Source organism: Callithrix jacchus, chromosome 10 (assembly GCF_049354715.1).
Source record: "Callithrix jacchus isolate 240 chromosome 10, calJac240_pri, whole genome shotgun sequence".
Taxonomy (NCBI): Eukaryota; Metazoa; Chordata; class Mammalia; order Primates; family Cebidae; genus Callithrix; species Callithrix jacchus.
The window spans coordinates 20,811,496-20,829,378 of NC_133511.1; the positions used below are offsets into that span (position 1 = coordinate 20,811,496).

At 45.0% G+C, this 17,883-nt stretch overlaps 1 protein-coding gene across 3 annotated transcripts in view; it reads left to right on the forward strand.

The window, feature by feature from the left end:
- TECTA (tectorin alpha) overlaps positions 1–17,883 on the forward strand; it is a 79,129-nt gene that overhangs the window by 38,877 nt on the left and 22,369 nt on the right. For 2 of the 3 annotated variants that reach the window (XR_013522817.1, XM_035264887.3), the window contains 4 exons: positions 2,362–2,923; positions 9,507–9,706; positions 14,719–15,102; positions 17,321–17,607. Coding sequence is in view for 2 of the 3 variants with exons in the window: in XM_035264887.3 (XP_035120778.2) it covers positions 2,362–2,923; positions 9,507–9,706; positions 14,719–15,102; positions 17,321–17,607 (1,433 nt within the window). In the remaining variant the exon portion in view is untranslated. The remainder of the gene's footprint in view (positions 1–2,361; positions 2,924–9,506; positions 9,707–14,718; positions 15,103–17,320; positions 17,608–17,883) is intronic. The other variant, XM_078339188.1, reaches the window with a different exon arrangement.

A 17,883-nucleotide genomic window follows, 5' to 3' on the forward strand; every position in this document is an offset into this window, starting at 1 on the left:
CATACAAGGGGCTCCGTGATCCAGGTCCTGACCCCCTCTCCATTTTCATCTCCCACCGCTCCGAAGGCCACACTCTATGTCCCAGCAGCACTAAATTGTTGTGATTATTTATATTATCAGGATGTTTTTCTCTTGTCTACCTGGACCTTTGCTGGGGCTGAGCCTTTTACTTGGAGTTCCCTTGTCTTCACTCTCACTCCTCCTTGACTGGCCAACCCCTCCTCATCCTTTGAGACCTGGTGTGGTCACTGTCTTCTGCAGGCAGTGTTGATCTTGTGCCCAGGCTGAGGCTGGTGCCTGTGCTTCTATGTGCCTCTATCATTGCTTTTATCACATGGCATTGTTATCTGTCTGTGTACTTGCCTCTGCCACATGCCTGTGAGCTCCTAGGGAAAGGCCATATATGCTTTATCCCAGCCTTTAGCACGGTGCCTGGCACTCAGTGGTGCCAAATCAATGTCTACTGGCTGAATGAATGAGTTCTGCCTCAACGAATACGCACAGAAGAGGAGATAGTTTTGAAGTGTGAGCATTGCCCCAGGGAAAAAGTGGGGTCAAGGGCATCCCTGTTGTCTTAGGTCAGGTTCCCTTGAAGCAATGTCTGAGATGGGAATTCTTGGGAAAATGAGGAAAGCAACAGGGCACGAGAACTCAGCCGGGCTGTGGTCCAAGCCACAGACCAGCTTTAGCCTGGGCTACTGGGAGCCCTGGCACTTGACTTCTGGTGTCAGCCAGTCATTGGCCAAGGGCTACCCTTGGGTTAGGGGGTCATAATCTGGGCAAAGTGGCTCCCATGGGGCCAAGGCCAGCTTTGAGTTGCCATTAGCCCATAGTCGCAGTGCCTAGGGTTGGGGACCCTGGATGGCGCACAGAAAGCATCCATCAGACTTGCAGTGCAGGAAATGACAGGGTAGAATGGCACAGCTTGGTTCATTTAGGGAACTGCAAACTGTTGGGTGTTGTTGGTGTGCAGGAGGCCAGTGGGCTGGATCTGAGAGGCAGGGCCAGCTCCTGGAGAGCCCAGGGTGACATGCTAAGCACGTCAGACACTTGACTCAAGCCCTGGAGAGGGCTTTCAGTATTGGATTAACTGCTTTCAATTGCATTAATATTATTGGCATGGTGGTAGTGAGTGAATGGAGGGGCAATCCTGGGGCCAGGGAGACAAGTTAGGAGAGTACACTACAGTCAAGGCGAAAGGTGATGAGAGTCTGAACCAAGGCAGGTGCAGTGACGTGGAAAGTGGTGTCAGCTCAGAGGGAGATGAAGGAGGCTGGGGGAATGGACTTCTGGTCAGAGAGCGATCTGAAAACACCTGCTTCTCCTACAAGGCAGGCCAGCTCCCATGTGAGCCCTGGCTGTAGTGAGCAAGCCTGCGGTCTGTATTTTCCATCATGCACTAACTCAGCCACAGGCTACAGGATTTGGCTCCTCTGAATCAAAATAATTCAAGGGCAGTACAGTCCTGGAGTTTAACGTTAAGGGATTTCCCTCTTGTCTTAATTTCAAAATGTGTGGGAGGAAACATATCAAGCGCCCCCTCCATGGGAGACATTGTGCTGAGTGTCTGGGGGGTAATGAGGGGAAGGCAGGCATAAAGATCAATAAAATGTGGGTCCTGCCCTCGAGTTGCCCATAATCTTGTAGGCGAGATGAAAGTGCATATGCCCAACCGTAACATAAGGCAGATTGTGATGTGTGCTGCGATACAGTGTATGCAGGCTTGATCCTGGCCAGAGGTGGAGAGGAATACAAGAGAAGTATAAATAACCTGCCCTGGTTGCCCAGACAAGGGAGTGATTAATTCTGACCAGGGCTCAGAAAATCTTGCCTTACAGAAGAGGTGACATTGGAGCAGGGTCTGGAGGATGAGAGGGATGTTGATGGGTGTAGTGGCACCCCAGACCGAGGCAACAGCAAAGTGAAGCCATCCTTCAAGAAAAAAGAAATCTCAAAGGAATTAATACATTGGGGCTTGCCTAAAATAAATTCCATGGTAGAGCTAGAAATAGAAACACAGGAGTTCTATGTTTTGGCATTTCAGTCTAAACTTTAATTGAATTCTTATTACCTTTGCATTACCTTGGAGAAAACAATTTGAACTCCTGGGGGAAATAATGCTATGTAAACAGAAGGCACTGAAACAAATAGGTATATTAGTGTACCAAGGATAGCCATTTGCATCTGTTCAAATCCTAATAATAATAGTTGACTGATATGAACAACAGTACACGCAAAGACTACATTCAGCCTGTTCAAACTCCCCTCTGGGACTTGTCTTTCAAGAGACTCATTGTTAGGAGAAAAGCTGGGAAATCTCTGGGCCAACTGTGTTTCTCCACCTCATCTCTCCTCTTCCAGGTCAACAGTGAACGGCTCTATCTGCCCCTGAAACTGGGGCAAGGGAAGATAAATATCTTTTCCTTTGGCTTCCACGTGGTGGTGGAAACTGATTTTGGCCTGAAGGTTGTATATGACTGGAAGACCTTCCTGTCCATCACCATCCCTCGGAGCATGCAGAACAGCACCTATGGCCTGTGCGGCCGCTACAACAGCAACCCCGACGATGACCTGGAGATGCCCATGGGTCTGCTCGCATCGAGTGTCAATGAGTTTGGGCAGAGCTGGGTGAAGAGGGACACCTTCTGCCAGGTGGGCTGTGGGGACCGCTGTCCGTCCTGTGCCAAGGTGGAAGGTTTCTCCAAAGTGCAGCAGCTATGTAGCCTCATCCCCAACCAGAACGCTGGCTTCTCCAAGTGTCACAGCAAAGTTAACCCCACCTTCTTCTACAAGAACTGCCTGTTTGACTCTTGCATCGACGGGGGCGCGGTGCAGACCGCCTGCAGCTGGCTGCAGAACTATGCCAGCACCTGCCAGACTCAGGGGATCACAGTGACCGGCTGGAGGAATTACACATCCTGCTGTGAGTCCTTCTCATTGTCTCTTCTTGTAGCTTCTCCTCTTTCTTGATTGCTCTGGGAAGGCCAATCTCACAACTCCCTAGAAGTCAGAGCCAATTGAGTAGTAATTTAAGAATATGCACTTTGGAACTGAGTTTGTGATCTGAATGAAACATGATATGTAACCTCCCAGAGCCTCCATTTTCCTTATTGGTAAAATGGAGCTAGCTTCATTCATTTCATGGGTTACCCTGAGGATGAAATAAGATCATGCATATAAAGCATAGAGTGTCAGACATGGCACTTGGACGCACCAAGTTCACAAAAGAATGCTAATAAGACTAATGAAAGAAGAGTTAGTTCTAGCACCTCGTCAGTCCATCCTTGTGTTAATAATCTACATGCTTTGTCTAAGCATGTGATTCTATTTGATTCATATACGTCATGTTTCAGTTTTGTGTTTATGAAGCATAGCAGAATATTAACAGTACATTGGAGAAGGAACTAGAGCCCCTGGATTCTAGCCTTTGCTCTATCTTTAAGGATCTGCGTGACCTTGGGGCAATTCACTTTTCCTCCCTGGTTCTCAGTTTCCCCTTCTATAAAGCGGTGATAATGCTGCCTTTACGGTTTATGCCTCAGAAACGTCAGGGGGGATCCAATTAGGTAATTGAAAGCCAGGCACACTCTGTGCATGCTAAGCGGTATTGTTATATTAATGGCTTGTTCTGAGCCAAGCCCCGTGCTAAACGCTTTATCAATATATCTCATTTATTCTTCTCAATGACCCAATTAGTCAAGGAGCAACTGAGACTCAGAGGAGTGAACTAACTTGCCTAAGGTTATACAATCTCAGTGGCAAAGTCAGGACTTAAGCTTCTAACCCAAAGCCCAAGCTCCCAACCCATATACTGTACTGCTGGACCAGGAACTGAAATAATAAACCTGCATTTAGCACGTAAGAATAGAAAAAAGTTTGTGGGGGTGGGGGGGGAACCTGACTTTATCTAACCTGCCTTGATCTATTTTCTCAACTCAATCTTATTAACAATAGCATGTTTCTTTTAGAAGGTCAATAGCTCTTTTAAAACTACAGATTGATCCGGAATGCATAGAGCTCTAAATAAGTGATACAGCAGGATCTCCAGAGAATCAACTCCCATTTTCATCCTGGAAAGGGAGATTCAGATGAAAAACCAGAAACAGTTCTGTGGTTTAACACTCACACAGTCAGATTACATGCCACAGAATTGAATTCATGTAGATTGTAAGGGAAGGGAGGGAAGAAGTTGAAGGTGGGGAACAGATGCCAAATCCCATTTCATCCAGGCTGTCCCTGAGTAGGTGAGGCCAGGCAGGGTGGGGAATGGTGCCAGTAGGGATGACAGTCCAGACAAACTGGCCTCTGATGACTTCAATAAAATAAACATGCCTATAAAAAATCTCGGGTCTGGATAAGTCCCCAGAGCAAATCTGGATTCATTGGGGTCAGTCCAGTAGGAACAAAGAGCTTGTCTTCCTCTAAATCAGAAAACCAAGCTCTGGACCCAGAGGCCTAAACATGGTGCGGATCGAGGAAGCCATTTTGGAAGGGAAAGCTTGCCTGTTTCCCCTTGACACGTGTTACAAAGACATCCCTCTTCCCCTGCAGCCACACCCTGCTGGGTGCACTGCTTTCAGGGTGGCTGGGGTGGGGGCAGGCATGCCAAAAACCAGTGCTTCCAACTGCAACCAACAGGGAAATGTACCCAGGGGTCTAATGCCAGGAACTCTCATCTCAATTGATGGGTCTTCATTTTTGTCACTAATGGGAAGGAAAATAAATAAGTCAGCAAGCCCTCATAACCTTACCTCTAAGGAAGAAGGTTCCCCCCACCACAAAGCTTGGCTAGGGATAAAGGATAAGAAGGTGACTTTTCTTGTCTTCCTCTCCCTTCTACCAGCAACCCTTTCCTCTCCCCTCCCAAATTTCTGTCCAAATGTGGGTTGCCTCCTCTCTACCCTGTCTTGAGTCCTATCCCTGCCTTCAGCCAGCTTTCCACCACCACATCCCAGGCCAAACGCCAGGGCCAGCAGGCAACTTAGAATCATTCCCACCACAAAGAGGCTTCGGTCTTCCCTACCTTGGGATTTCAAGACAGGGGCAAAGATCCAAAAGTTAGAGTAACTGAGGAGATTGTGGTAATGAATGGCAAAAAGAAAAGCTAAAATAAGACAAAAAGTATATGCTTTAAAGATGGTGTGTGGGTGGGACTAGGGGAGAGGCCATAGTTGGAGGCAGCTTCCTTTTTCATTTTGAATTTCAAAAGCAGAGAAAAGCTATGGGAGACTGAGCCCTAACTCAGCCATTCGACCTGAGAAAGGAGTTGTTTGTAAACTGTCTCTGATGTGACTCCACATCATGAGAGGGCAGGACCCATCTCTCTCCACCTCCCATTTTACCAAAAATTAGTCCAATCTAACACTCACTTGATATGAGAAATGGTGCTTTAGGAGAAAAGGGGTTGACCTAGAATTGCCCATCAAACTTGCGCTTTATTGGGAACAAGGTAGAATGCTGGTATTTTTCAATGTTCTGACTGTTCCTATCAATGGGATAATTTATTACTCAATTACGTTATTTGTAAACTCATTGGAAAATCTCGTGACCCAAGTTGAACAAATATGCTTACAGGGAGAAGGGAAGGTAAATTGTCTTAATTACTATGCCCTCCTTAAAATGCATTGAGCTGACTCTATCATTCTTTCAGTCCCTTAATAGGGGACTGTAATTAGGGTATTAGTTGGTGAGAGGAGAAAGAGAAGGAAATAAGAAAGGAATAAATGACAGTTACTTAGCTCTCACTATGTGCCAGGTTTTAAGTGGGATCTGGAGACTCATCCATTTACTTCTCATGGCAACCCTGCAAAGTAAGTACTACTCATAGTCCCATTTTCTAGAGGAAGAAACTGAAGCTCAGAGAAATAAAGTCACTTTCCCCAGGGAGGTGACCTGGGTAAGTTGGAAAGTGGCTCCAGAGACGGTGCTCTCCCTTTTGTGAACGCTGTCTCTCTGAGCCTGGTCACCCAGTGCCTAATGTGTGGCCAAAGTTGGTTGTCATCATCATTTTCCCTTTTACTGGAGGCAGCTGCTGATACTTCAGAGTTCTAGGTCCAAAGTCTGGTAATTAGGATTTTTCTTACATATTTCTCCATACATTCAATAAATTCCTGTTGAGTAATTGTTAAAAAAATCCTTCTGCAACTACAACAATTACTATTATGAATTGCAGAAGTTATTACTGAAGTACCAGGCACTATATGAGGATTTTTATGAATTGTGTCTCATTTTATTTTGATAACTATTTGATGAGGGAGATATTATGATCCCAGTTTTATAGATGAGAAAACAGGTTTAGAGAGTGTAAGTAACCTGTCCATGGTGCCATTCCTTGTTAATGACAGAACAAGGCCTCAGATCCAGGTTGGTCTGATTCCAAAGTCCCTGTCCATTCTGCTGAGCTGGACTGCTTTTTAGGGGGCCCCATTCATCCTGTCTACCAGGGCAAAGATGCTGGCTATGGCAAGAGGCACATTCTTGACCTTGGTACAAATCCAGGTACAGAGCCCAGCTCATCACTCCACAGCTCTCAGTCCATCACTTGGTGGGGACAGAGAAACAGTGGATCAGTACTAGGAATCTGAAAGTTTGTTTTCAAGAATCAAGTGTTTCTTAACCATCTGCCATGTGCTCAGCACTGTTTTGGGTGGCATGGAAGAATCAGAGTGTGAAATAATGGTGTTTATCATGTAGTTGGAGAAATAGACCCATTTGAAATACTTGCAAGAACAACAAACATCTCTAAATTGGTAATACATCTTCCCAAATATTATAATGTACTGCAGACCTTCAGTCACTGTCAACGCTGGCATATGAACAAGTTAAGCAAGTGAATAATAAAAGTAAAACAAGTGAATACTGGCACATGAACAGAAAGTCCAACCAAGGGAAAGAAGAGAAAGTTCAGAAACAGGCTTAAACATTAAAGAGAAATTAGTGTATGGTAAAGTTGGCATCTCCAATTACTGGAAAAACATATTTGTCATTCAGTAAATAGTAAATGGTCTAAGGGCAAACCAGCTGGGAAGAAAGCTAAATCCCTTCTTCATTTCGTACTCTAAATAAAATCTGGGCAGAACAATGATTAAACACAAAAAAATTAAATCACAAAAATACTAGAAGAAAACAAAGGAGGATTCTTGATAATCTTGCAGTGGAGAGAACATTTCAGAACAAAGTATCTAAAGCTAAAGGGAAACTTGATAAGTTTCATCACATTAAAAATTTTATATCTCCACATGGCAAAGAGATAATAAACAACTTCAAAAAAAGTTTAGAAATTATTTTTAAAAATGCAAAGTCAAAAGACAAGTGATAAATATTTTGTAACACATATAACATACAACAAAGACCTATTTTAATTTTTAAATAACTTTTATAATTTAATAATGATAATTTCAACAACACGAAATGTGAAAAGTACATGAAAAGGCAGTTAAACAAAAGAAGATCTACGGATGGATTATAAACAAATGGCAAAAGAGGATCAACGTCACAAAGAAATGCAAACTAAATAAGGAGATAGCACATACAGCATTTTTACCTTGTTTCCAAGCATCAGACAGTTTGGTGGCAGACAATCAAGGAGAGCGTGGGAAAACAAACCTCCTCCAATAGCCCAAGTAGGAGGGCAAATTGGCACAGCCTTTTTAGAGGGCACCTTGGTGGCATTCATACCCTTGAACCCAGTAATTCCACTTTTGGTAATTTATTCCACAGGTGCCCTTACTCATGAGGGCAAAGATGTACGTACCGGGATGCTCACTGCAGCATCAGTGTAATCACATAAAATGCACACATCATGCAGCAGTGTGAAAGCAGTAAGTTGAGGCCAAATGAAATAAATACTGTCATAAAAAATCAATGAGTAGAAATGTGTCTATATTATGCTCCCATTTATGCATAAAAATAGTGGTCAGGGCATACACATATGCCTGTGTGCATACACGCACACAAATGGGTGCTTGCATATGCATAGAACACTTCTGGGAGAATTGACTATAGTTTGCTATCAGAGGTCGCCATTTCATCACGCTTTTACTTGTATGGTTTGCATTTTCTACAGTATGCAAGTATTATATATTAAACTACAATTTTTTAAAAAAACATGTAGTATATTGTGATAGTGGTTATATGAATCAATACATGTGTTAAAATTCATTGGACTGTGTACTCTAAAAGTAGATGTTACCACTAGATAATTTAAAAAATAAAATAACCCACCATATAGATACTGTGTATGGTATAGAGTACAAGTTCCCACATAATAGTGGTTGTACTTTTAGGTCTTTAAAAAAGTTCTTTAAAAATTTAAATAGGCCTTTGTTGTATGCATTGATTAAGATAATAGCTTCTATGAAAGTTTTTAAGCAAAGCTATCTTTAATGATTGACTAATACTTACTGAACAATTATGTGCCAACCACTGTTCTGAGCACACAGACTCACTTAATCCTTTGCATCCAGCCATGAAGTGGATGCTGTTGGTATCTGTATTTATAGATAAGAAAGCTGAAGCTCAGAGAGCCTGAGTGACGCTCTGGGTCTCTTACAGTGGGTTCCAGAGCCCACACCCTTCTTGTGTAGGGTCACCAGGACCCTACTTGCCTTCTATGTAAGCAACTAGATGCATTTGAAAAATGGTAGAACATAACTGATGTGAGTCAGTTTGCACACACACGTGCACATGCACACACATGTGCACACCAGCATGGTTACTCATGCACAAACACAGTGCACATTTGCCTTCTTAGAGACCATGGGGCTCAGGCAGCTACTGATGGTAAACTGCTGGCTTACAAAAAGGTCCTGTAGAAGCTCTGGGGTGAAGAGGAGCCGACATTGGTCTAAGAGGGAGAGCTATATGCTTAAGGTGGGTCTCCCACTGGGACTTGAAGAACCGGGAATTTGGATAGGTTGAGAGGACAAAGAAGGGCATGAATAAGAAAGATCAATGTGAATGAAAACCTAGAAGCAGGAGGAGTGTGGGTGCCCTGGGAGGCAGGAGGCAGGAGGAGTGTGGGTGCCCTGGGAGGCAGGAGGCAGGATGAGTGTGGGTGCCCTGGGAGGCAGGAGGCAGGAGAAGTGTGGGTGCCCTGGGAGGCAAGAGGCAGGAGGAGTGTGGGTGCCCTGGGAGGCAGGAGGCAGGATGAGTGTGGGTGCCCTGGGAGGTCATCGGGTGACATGACTAACTGGAGATTCAGATGGGGGGTGGGTTTAGGTGGAGGCAATAGAGGATGTTAATGGCCAGGCTGAGGAGAGAATGACCATGATATGAGAAGCTCCAGCCACTTCCCTCTGCATGCTGGCCCATTATTTAAGCAGGAGGGAATCAGACCCAGGCCTTCTATGAGCAAAGAGGGCAGTAATGAAGAAAGGCCGTGGACCTCCTGTCTCCCGCCTCTCCCTGTACCCTCTATCTCCCTGAGTAGTTGAGCAATGGCTGTGAGAAAACCCTCCTCAGAGCCTTGTGATCATGCGAGTTTTGACTTGTCTCTTCTGTTCCAGCTGTCACCTGTCCTCCAAACAGCCATTACGAGAGCTGCGTGAGTGTCTGCCAGCCCCGCTGCGCTGCCATCCGCCTGAAGAGCGACTGCAACCACTACTGCGTGGAGGGCTGTCAGTGCGACGCTGGCTACGTCCTCAATGGCAAGAGCTGCATCCTGCCCCACAACTGCGGCTGCTACGCCGATGGCAAATATTACGAGGTATGGGAGACCCACCCAGCCTTTTCCTCCTTGCCAATGATCAGATTCCTCTCCAACACGAAGAGGCTGGTCAGATTGACCAACTTCCTCACTTCATTCTGAAGAGCGTCATGTTCGTGGCAGGGGAGTGGGATGGGGACAGAGAGGTTGGCACACAGTTCACGTGATGCCCTTGGGCACTGGGTGTGAGATTTGAAAAAGCACCTGGGTGTCTCCCTTCTCCCTCCTCCACACTGGAAAGGTGTCCAGCACTCTGCCTCCCCTACTCACTCACATTTGTGTGTCTCTGTTGTGCCTTTTTCTGATTATTTGTCCCGTAAATCTCAGTTTGAAAACTTCACATACAGCTATAGTTTGGAAATATGGTGGCTATGAATCTGACATTTGTAGCTGTCTTAGCTAAGGACATTTTTAACTGGAAAATATGGAGGGAAGGCTGAGTGGAGCGGCCTTCCCTCTTCTGACTGTTGAGGCTCCATGAGGGTAGTTGTGGCTGCCGTCTCCACGTGTGCCATTTTTCACGCTGGTGTCTTCCCAGAGTTTGGTCTGGACTGCTAATGCCATGCCCCCCCATTCTACCCTCTGTGGCACCCTCTGCAGGGGGTTAAACACAGACCTAATGAAGATGCCCTTTGTAGATGTTTCTCAATAAAACATATTAGTTCACGAAATCATTTCACTTTTTGGACTTTGTAATCTTTCCTTATGTTCCGTAATACCAAGCTAGAAAAGCTCTTGCCTAGACAAGGTATTTAGTTCATGGTTTGACCTCAAGCCCATTCTCTGTTTAAATAACATCAAAACAGTATGTTGCTGAGTTAGATGTTTAACAACTACAAATAATTGAGTATCTGCTGTTTGCAAAGCACTGTTGGGTATTGCCGGGGATGAGAAAGCATGTCTCCTGCCTTGAGGATCTTAAAAATCTATTCAGAGGAGAGAAACAATGTACTTTATAGAACAAGAGAGCAGTTACAAAATAACCTATCAGCAAGTGAAAAATAATGCCCTACAGAACTAATCAATTTTAAGTGAAAAAGAATAGTAGCATTTAAAATAAATCTAATTGAAATGTCTGAATTGGAAATCAACTAGATGAAAAATAAACAATACCTCCTTTTTGTAAAGATGCATTGACTTGTTCAACTTGCCCTAACTTTGCGGATAAATAAAAGAAATGTGGAAGTTACCCTCAATTTCACTTTCAGTGGAAAATTTATTTGAATGCTACATTAGAAAGACAGGGAGGAAGAAAGTAAAATAGTGGGACTAATCAAAGAAGACTTCTTGAGAAGGAGAGTGTTGAAATGAGCTCTTAGAAATGTTATTTGAAAGGAAAAGGGAGGACATGTAGAAAAAATTAATGAATTCTGTTTTCTCACAGTTGAGAAGATAGAACCAAGCTCAAAACTCAAAAAGCACTCTCTAAACTGTATTCCCCATCCCGGAGACTTACCAAAACCTATCCATCTCTCAACCATGCCAGGCACCCTCGGCAGGCATCCTGAGTGTCCTTGTGGCATAACTGAATGAGACCTGGGTTCGATCCTAGCTGGACCACTGCTAGAGGTGCGACACTGAGCAAACACTGTCATTTCCCTGAGCTTCTGTTTCCCTGTGAATGAAATGTGGCTAATGATACCAACCCAGTAGGGCTATTGTATAAATAATCGATGCTGGGTTTCTAGCCTAGTACCTGGCATCCTGTCCTTCAATAATTGGTAGCTGCTATTGTTATTGCTATTTTGTTATTCTCTTGGGAAGCATTTTGGAAACGAAAAATCCAGGCGTGTTAATGAAAGGATGCAAATAAAAGCCCTTGGAGCTCTCAGGAAAAGCACGGTCAGCTCTTGGCTCTATGAGTACTACAGTGTAAACATTATGATCAGTTTTTCATCAGAACATCAGTGGGTTTTGACAACAGCTTACATCCGGGAAGCAACAAACTCAGAGAACAAAGAACCCACATCTACTTGCTACCATTCCAAAGTGCTGGGGGGCTTGTTCATAGAACACACTTCTGTGGAAATAGAGAATATGTCTGGCTATTAGCATGTAGAGTGATCACCCAGCTGTCACTGTCATGTATGATTAAGGAAAAGAAGGCAGCATTGGGCCAGCCACTTTACTGTGATGCCAGTTTCACGATCAGATTCTCTTGTGGATGAGTTATTTACCCTTTATCATATCCACATACATCAAGTTATTTTTCTCTTTTCACCACTGTAATGCCTGACTTCTTATCAGAGAGAGGCCTAACCATCCACTCAGTTATTCCATAAATCTGATAAGAGAAATGAAGTCAATTTGTGAGGCTGTTGGCACCCAGAATATGTCAGATAAGTCCGGAAGGGGAGGAGACAGTTCCAGGAACGACTTCACTTTGAGGATGAAAGAATCAGCAATAGCATCCTGAAGTGCACTGCAATCAGGAAACTTGTTCTGGCAGATCTCATCCTCTAGCTACGTATCCTTGAATCTGAGTCATATCTGCAGTTGATATCCAGGGTGTTGATGTCTCTAGTTAAAGCAGAAAAACTGACCAGACAGAAGCATAGGCCTTTTCGTGCTATTGAAACATCTTTTCTGACTAGTACTATTTTGGGAAGTCAATAATGTATCGAGTGCCCACATCTCTATGACACAGTCTATTTGTTGGTACCACATCCCACTTGGACAACCATGGCCAATTTCTAACAGTTTCCTGGAATTGTTGGTCTCGAGCAGGTGCAACATCAAGAATGCAAACCCTACAAAGTACAGTCGTGCCTACAGATTGCTGCCTGTTTTGGGAAAAAGTAGAAAATAATATTCTAGTTGTGGGACTTCTGGGAAAGAAAAGAATAGCTGTCTCTAGTTGAGGATACACTATTTTGTAGGTATTTTATATAATGCTGTATAATTTCTTCACTATCTGAAAGAGGATGAGCTGTTCTACTCCTATATAATAATAGCAGCCAGGCGCAGTGGCTCATGCCTGTAATCCCAGCACTTTGGGAGGCTGAGGCAGGTGGATCACTAGGTCAAGAGATTGAGACCATCCCGGTCAACATGGTGAAACCCCGTCTTTACTAAAAATACAAAAAATTAGCTGGGCATGGTGGCGCGTGCTTGTAATCCCAGCTACTAAGGAGGCTGAGGCAGGAGAATTGCCTGAACCCAGGAGGCGGAGATTGCGGTGAGCCGAGGTCGCGCCATTGCACTCCAGCCTGGGTAACAAGAGCGAAACTCTGTCTCAAAAATAATAATAATAATAATAATAGCAGCTTCTATTTATTGAGTGCCTACCCTATGCCAGGAAGTGTGCTTTATGCATCTTATTCAATTTAATCCTCACAACTGCCCTGCAAGGCATTATTTTTTATTTAATTTTATAATCATTACTTTTGAGACAGGGTCTCTCTCTATTGCCCAGGCTGGAGTTTAGTGGCAAGATCATTACTTACTGTAGCCTCTATCTCCCTGGCTTAAGCAATCCTCCTGCCTCAGCCTCCTGACTAGCTGGGACTACAGGCATGCACTACCATGCTGGTTATTATTATTGTTATTATTATCATTGAGACAGAGTTTTGCACTGTCTCCCAGGGTGGAGTGCAGTGGCATGATCTTGGCTCACTGCGACCTCCATCTCCCAGGTTCAAGTGATTCTCCTGCCTCAGCCTCCCAAGTAGTTGGGACTATAAAGATGTGCCACCATACCCAGCTAAGTTTTGTATTTTTAGAAGAAATGTGGTTTCACCATGTTGGCCAGGCTGGTCTCGAACTCCTGACCTCCTGATCCACCGCCCTCAGCCTCCCAAAGTGCTGGGATTACAGGCATGAGGCACTGTATCTGGCCTAATTTTTTTTTTAGTAGAGATGAGGTCTCACTGTGTTGCTCAGGCTTGTCTCAAACTCCTGGGCTCAAACAGTCCTTCCACTTCAACCTCCCAAAATGCTGGGATTACAGGCATGAGCCACTGCACTCAGCCACAAGATATTATTAATATCTCCAATTTAGAAAACAGGAAACTGACACCAGGAAGGTGAGTAACCTTACTGAAGATGGCACAGGCAGGGATATAGGGCTAGACTGAAACTCAGATGGTCTGATCCCAAAACGTTCCTTTTATGGACCCCAGGTATTCTCTGGATCTCTCACATTTAGGGCACATGGGTATGAGGGTAATTCCAACAGAAGTTGGAAGCAGAATAGACACAAGGAAGGGTGAGGATTGTGAAATGTGAAATGGTTAGTCAGAAGTGTTGGTCATCGCCTTTTTACAACTATTTAAGATTAGAAGGGCCAATTTATCTTCTTGAGTGAATTTTAATTTCATCTTCCAAGCAAACCCTGTACTTGTTAGAAGTGTGATTCCTTGACAAATATTTTCTACCAAATATTTTTCCTATTTACCTAGTTCTTGTAACAGCTGCACATTTATGTTGGCTGTAATTAGTTCTATAATCCAGCCATGAAGATTCTGAAGTTCTTGATTAAAATCACTCAAGTGGTGGCCAGGGTGGTGGCTCACACCCGTAATCCAAGCAGTTTGGGAGGCTGAGGCAGGAGGATCACTCAAGCCCAGCAGTTCAAGAACATAGTGGGACTCCGTGTCTACAAAATATACAAAAACTAGCTGGGTGTGGTGATGTGTACCCATAGTTCCAGCTACTCGATAAACAGGATAGGAGGATTGCTTGAGTCCAGGCATTGCAGGTTACTTATAGTGGTCTCTGATTGCGCCATTGCACTCCAGCCTGGGCAACAGGATGAGACCCTGTCTCTAAAAATAAGTAAGTAAGTAAATAAATAAATAAATGTCAAAACTGAATATTGTGTGGTGTCTAAGTCGCATGGAAATGATGGAGCATTTGAGTTGAGGCCATTCCCCTACTGCTTCCTCCTACAAATTCCAGCCCCATTAACGATAGGCTAGCCCAGCCTGGAAAAGGAGCAGAGGCACTGAGCTTTGCGGGTCCCCAGCCCTGAGCACAGTCTGAATTTAATGCGCACGGCGCCTCTCTTCCAGCCCAAGCAGCTGTTCTGGAACAGCGACTGCACGCGGCGTTGCCGCTGTTTCCGTCGCAACCTGATCCAGTGCGACCCGCGCCAGTGCAAGTCGGACGAGGAGTGCGCGCTGCGCAACGGGGTGCGCGGCTGCTTCAGCACCAAGACCTCCTACTGCCTGGCGGCCGGCGGCGGCGTCTTCCGAACCTTCGATGGCGCCTTCCTCCGCTTCCCGGCCAACTGTGCCTTCGTGCTGTCCACCATCTGCCAGAAGCTACCTGACATCTCCTTCCAGCTTATCATCAACTTCGACAAGTGGTCGTCCCCCAACCTCACCATCATTTCGCCTGTCTACTTCTACATTAACGAAGAGCAGATTCTCATCAACGACCGGAACACGGTCAAGGTGACTAGCCTACTGCCCATTCTTAAGAAGGGGCACTGAAACAAGGGACTGTTTGAGGGTCTCCCAGAGGACCAAGTTGTAGGACAGACTGTTGCTTCATGGTGTACCACACACACAGTTATTAGTTTTTTTTTTTGTTGTTGTTATTTGTTTGTTTTGTTTTGTTTTGTTTGAGACGGAGTCAAGCTCTGTCGCCCCGGCTGGAGTGCAGTGGCGGGATCTCGGCTCACTGCACCCTCCGTCTCCTGGGTTCAAGCGATTCTCCTGCCTCAGCCTCCTGAGTAGCTGGGACTACAGGCATGTGCCACCACACCTGCTAACTTTTGTAGTTTTAGTAGAACCGTGTTGCACCACATTGGTCAGGCTGGTCTAGAACTCCTGACCTTGTGATCCACCTGCCTCAGCCTCCCAAAGTGCTGGGACTACAGGAGTGAGCCACTGCACCTGGCCATAGTGACCAGATTTTAAAGAACCAAAGTATGAAGATGCTTTAAGCATAAGAATGAACACCATTTGTTTCTTGGCTGATGATTCCAAAGGCAGGAGACTTGCAGGGTCTCAGAGCCAGGACAACAGCATGGCTGCTAATCGGGCTTCAGGTGATCAAACCATAGTTAAATCAGTTCTTACTCTGATTACTTTCTAAAAAGCATCTCATTTGTTTTTAACAGCCCTTAAAATTATTCTTGGCTCTGCCCTCCTGTAGTAAGACCCACCCTTCATCTCTGTCATCCTTTCTATAAGCTAAGAGAAAGCAAGCATTTGCCTACAAAACACCTTCCTGTGTAGAAACCCGAGCATACCTCCATTATACAAGGGCCCCATGTTGACATGCTGAGGGGCAGGAAATGTGAGGCTGCACGGGGTGAATTTCTCTTAGGTTGGCTCCTCCTTGTGCCCATTGCCTGGTTTCTTGTTTCTCTTACACCTGTGTGTAAATAAATGTAACCCCTCGCCCACCCCCACAACAAATATGGCTCTCCGACTTGAATTCTTCTCACCCTTTCCATTTAAGAAGCTCATCTGCTCAGATGAACTGTTGACGGTGACCCAGCCTCCCAGCTAGAGCAGGCTGCTGCGGCAGGTCGCCCTCAAGGATGGAGCCAGGCCTAGCACTGTGAGCACAGAGAGGGAGGGACCCAGAGACAGCCACGTTAACATTTTTTGGAATTGAGTGTTAGTGAGCGTGTCTGTTTTCCACCTGCTCAGATAATCAGGCCTTGGGTGTATCTTTAATTAAAGAGTCATCAAATAGTGTATTATCCAGCTTTGTGAAAAAGACCAGCAGTATTTTGTGAGCTTAAAATGAAGAATCTGAAATTTAACACTGGTTTTAACTTCAGTGAAAGGTGCTACTGTTTTTGACATTCTCATTCCTTTTGCAAATTGGCCCAGATAGGCCACAACCACATTGGTCCAGAATCCAGGAGCTAGAAAATGAAAGTGACCACCTGAGAGAGCAAAACCGGCATTGTGGCTGAACAAAATACCCCAAGCTAGCCAAAACAGTAGAGACTTGTGTTTTTAAAAGGTGTCTGCCTTTTTTTAAGGTATAAAAGCTACTAATAGCCTGGGGAGAACATTTTTATTTTGTAAGCACAGGAAAAGCATGTTCTATTCTGTCCCAAGGGCTGAGGAAAGAAAATGTTAGAAAGCAGGAAAACGATAAATGCAGAAAATAATGCGCCCGTACGTCCTCTGGGGGAACCTCCAGTTTGAACATTATAAACAAGAAAACGATACACATGGCAGTGATGCCCAGATCCACTTTAACTGTGTTCGACTCTGCTTGGCACAGGATTGGGGTTTCATTTTCAGTAATTGGTTTATGCTGGGGAAAGTTTTATACCAAAATCCAGCCATTCATTGTGGGTTATGCTTTTCTCAGGTTTCCTTATCTCCCACCTCCTCTGCTCTCCTTCTGCTCCTTTGGAGCAACTATGCAGCAACATGAGTGAATGCCTTTAAACTCTAAAGCAGGGGCCGGCAAATCCTCTTGCAGCCTGTCTGCGAACATCAAGCTTTGCTGGAACACAGCTACACTCATTTAGCTGCGTAATGTCTATGGCCACTGTCATGCTGCAGGGACAGAGTGGAGTCATTGAGACAGAGATCACAGGGCCTATGATGCCCAAAATATTTTCCCTGGCCCTTTCCTGAACAAGTTTGCCAACGCCTGCTCTAAGTGTACTTTGTCTCTTTTTCCCTCCTGGACTAGGTGAATGGCACACAAGTGAACGTTCCATTTATAACTGGTTTGGCAACCAAAATCTACAGCAGTGAGGGGTTTCTGGTGATTGACACCAGCCCAGACATCCAGATATACTACAATGGCTTCAACGTCATTAAAATCAGCATCAGCGAGAGGCTGCAGAACAAAGTGTGTGGTCTCTGTGGTAACTTCAATGGGGACCTAACAGATGATTATGTGACCTTGCGAGGGAAGCCGGTGGTGAGCAGCGTGGTGCTGGCCCAGAGCTGGAAAACCAATGGCATGCAGAAGAGGTGAGGGTGTAGAAGTTCAAGCCTGTGGCCCAGGCCCTCTCATGTCTGTGGGTGGTGTGAGTGAGGAATTCACTTTCCTTAGCACTGCCTCTGCCCTCCTACGGAGATGAGCCAAATCTCTTTGGAGTTTTGATGCTAAAAGCTGGCACATCAGAGGCCTCAGTAATTTCGTGAACTGCAGAGGAAGGAGTTGGGCTTAGATGATATGACTACATTTTCATGTCATCCAGCCCTTGTCTAAACAGAAGAGTGTGCCCAGGATGAGAACTCTGCAGC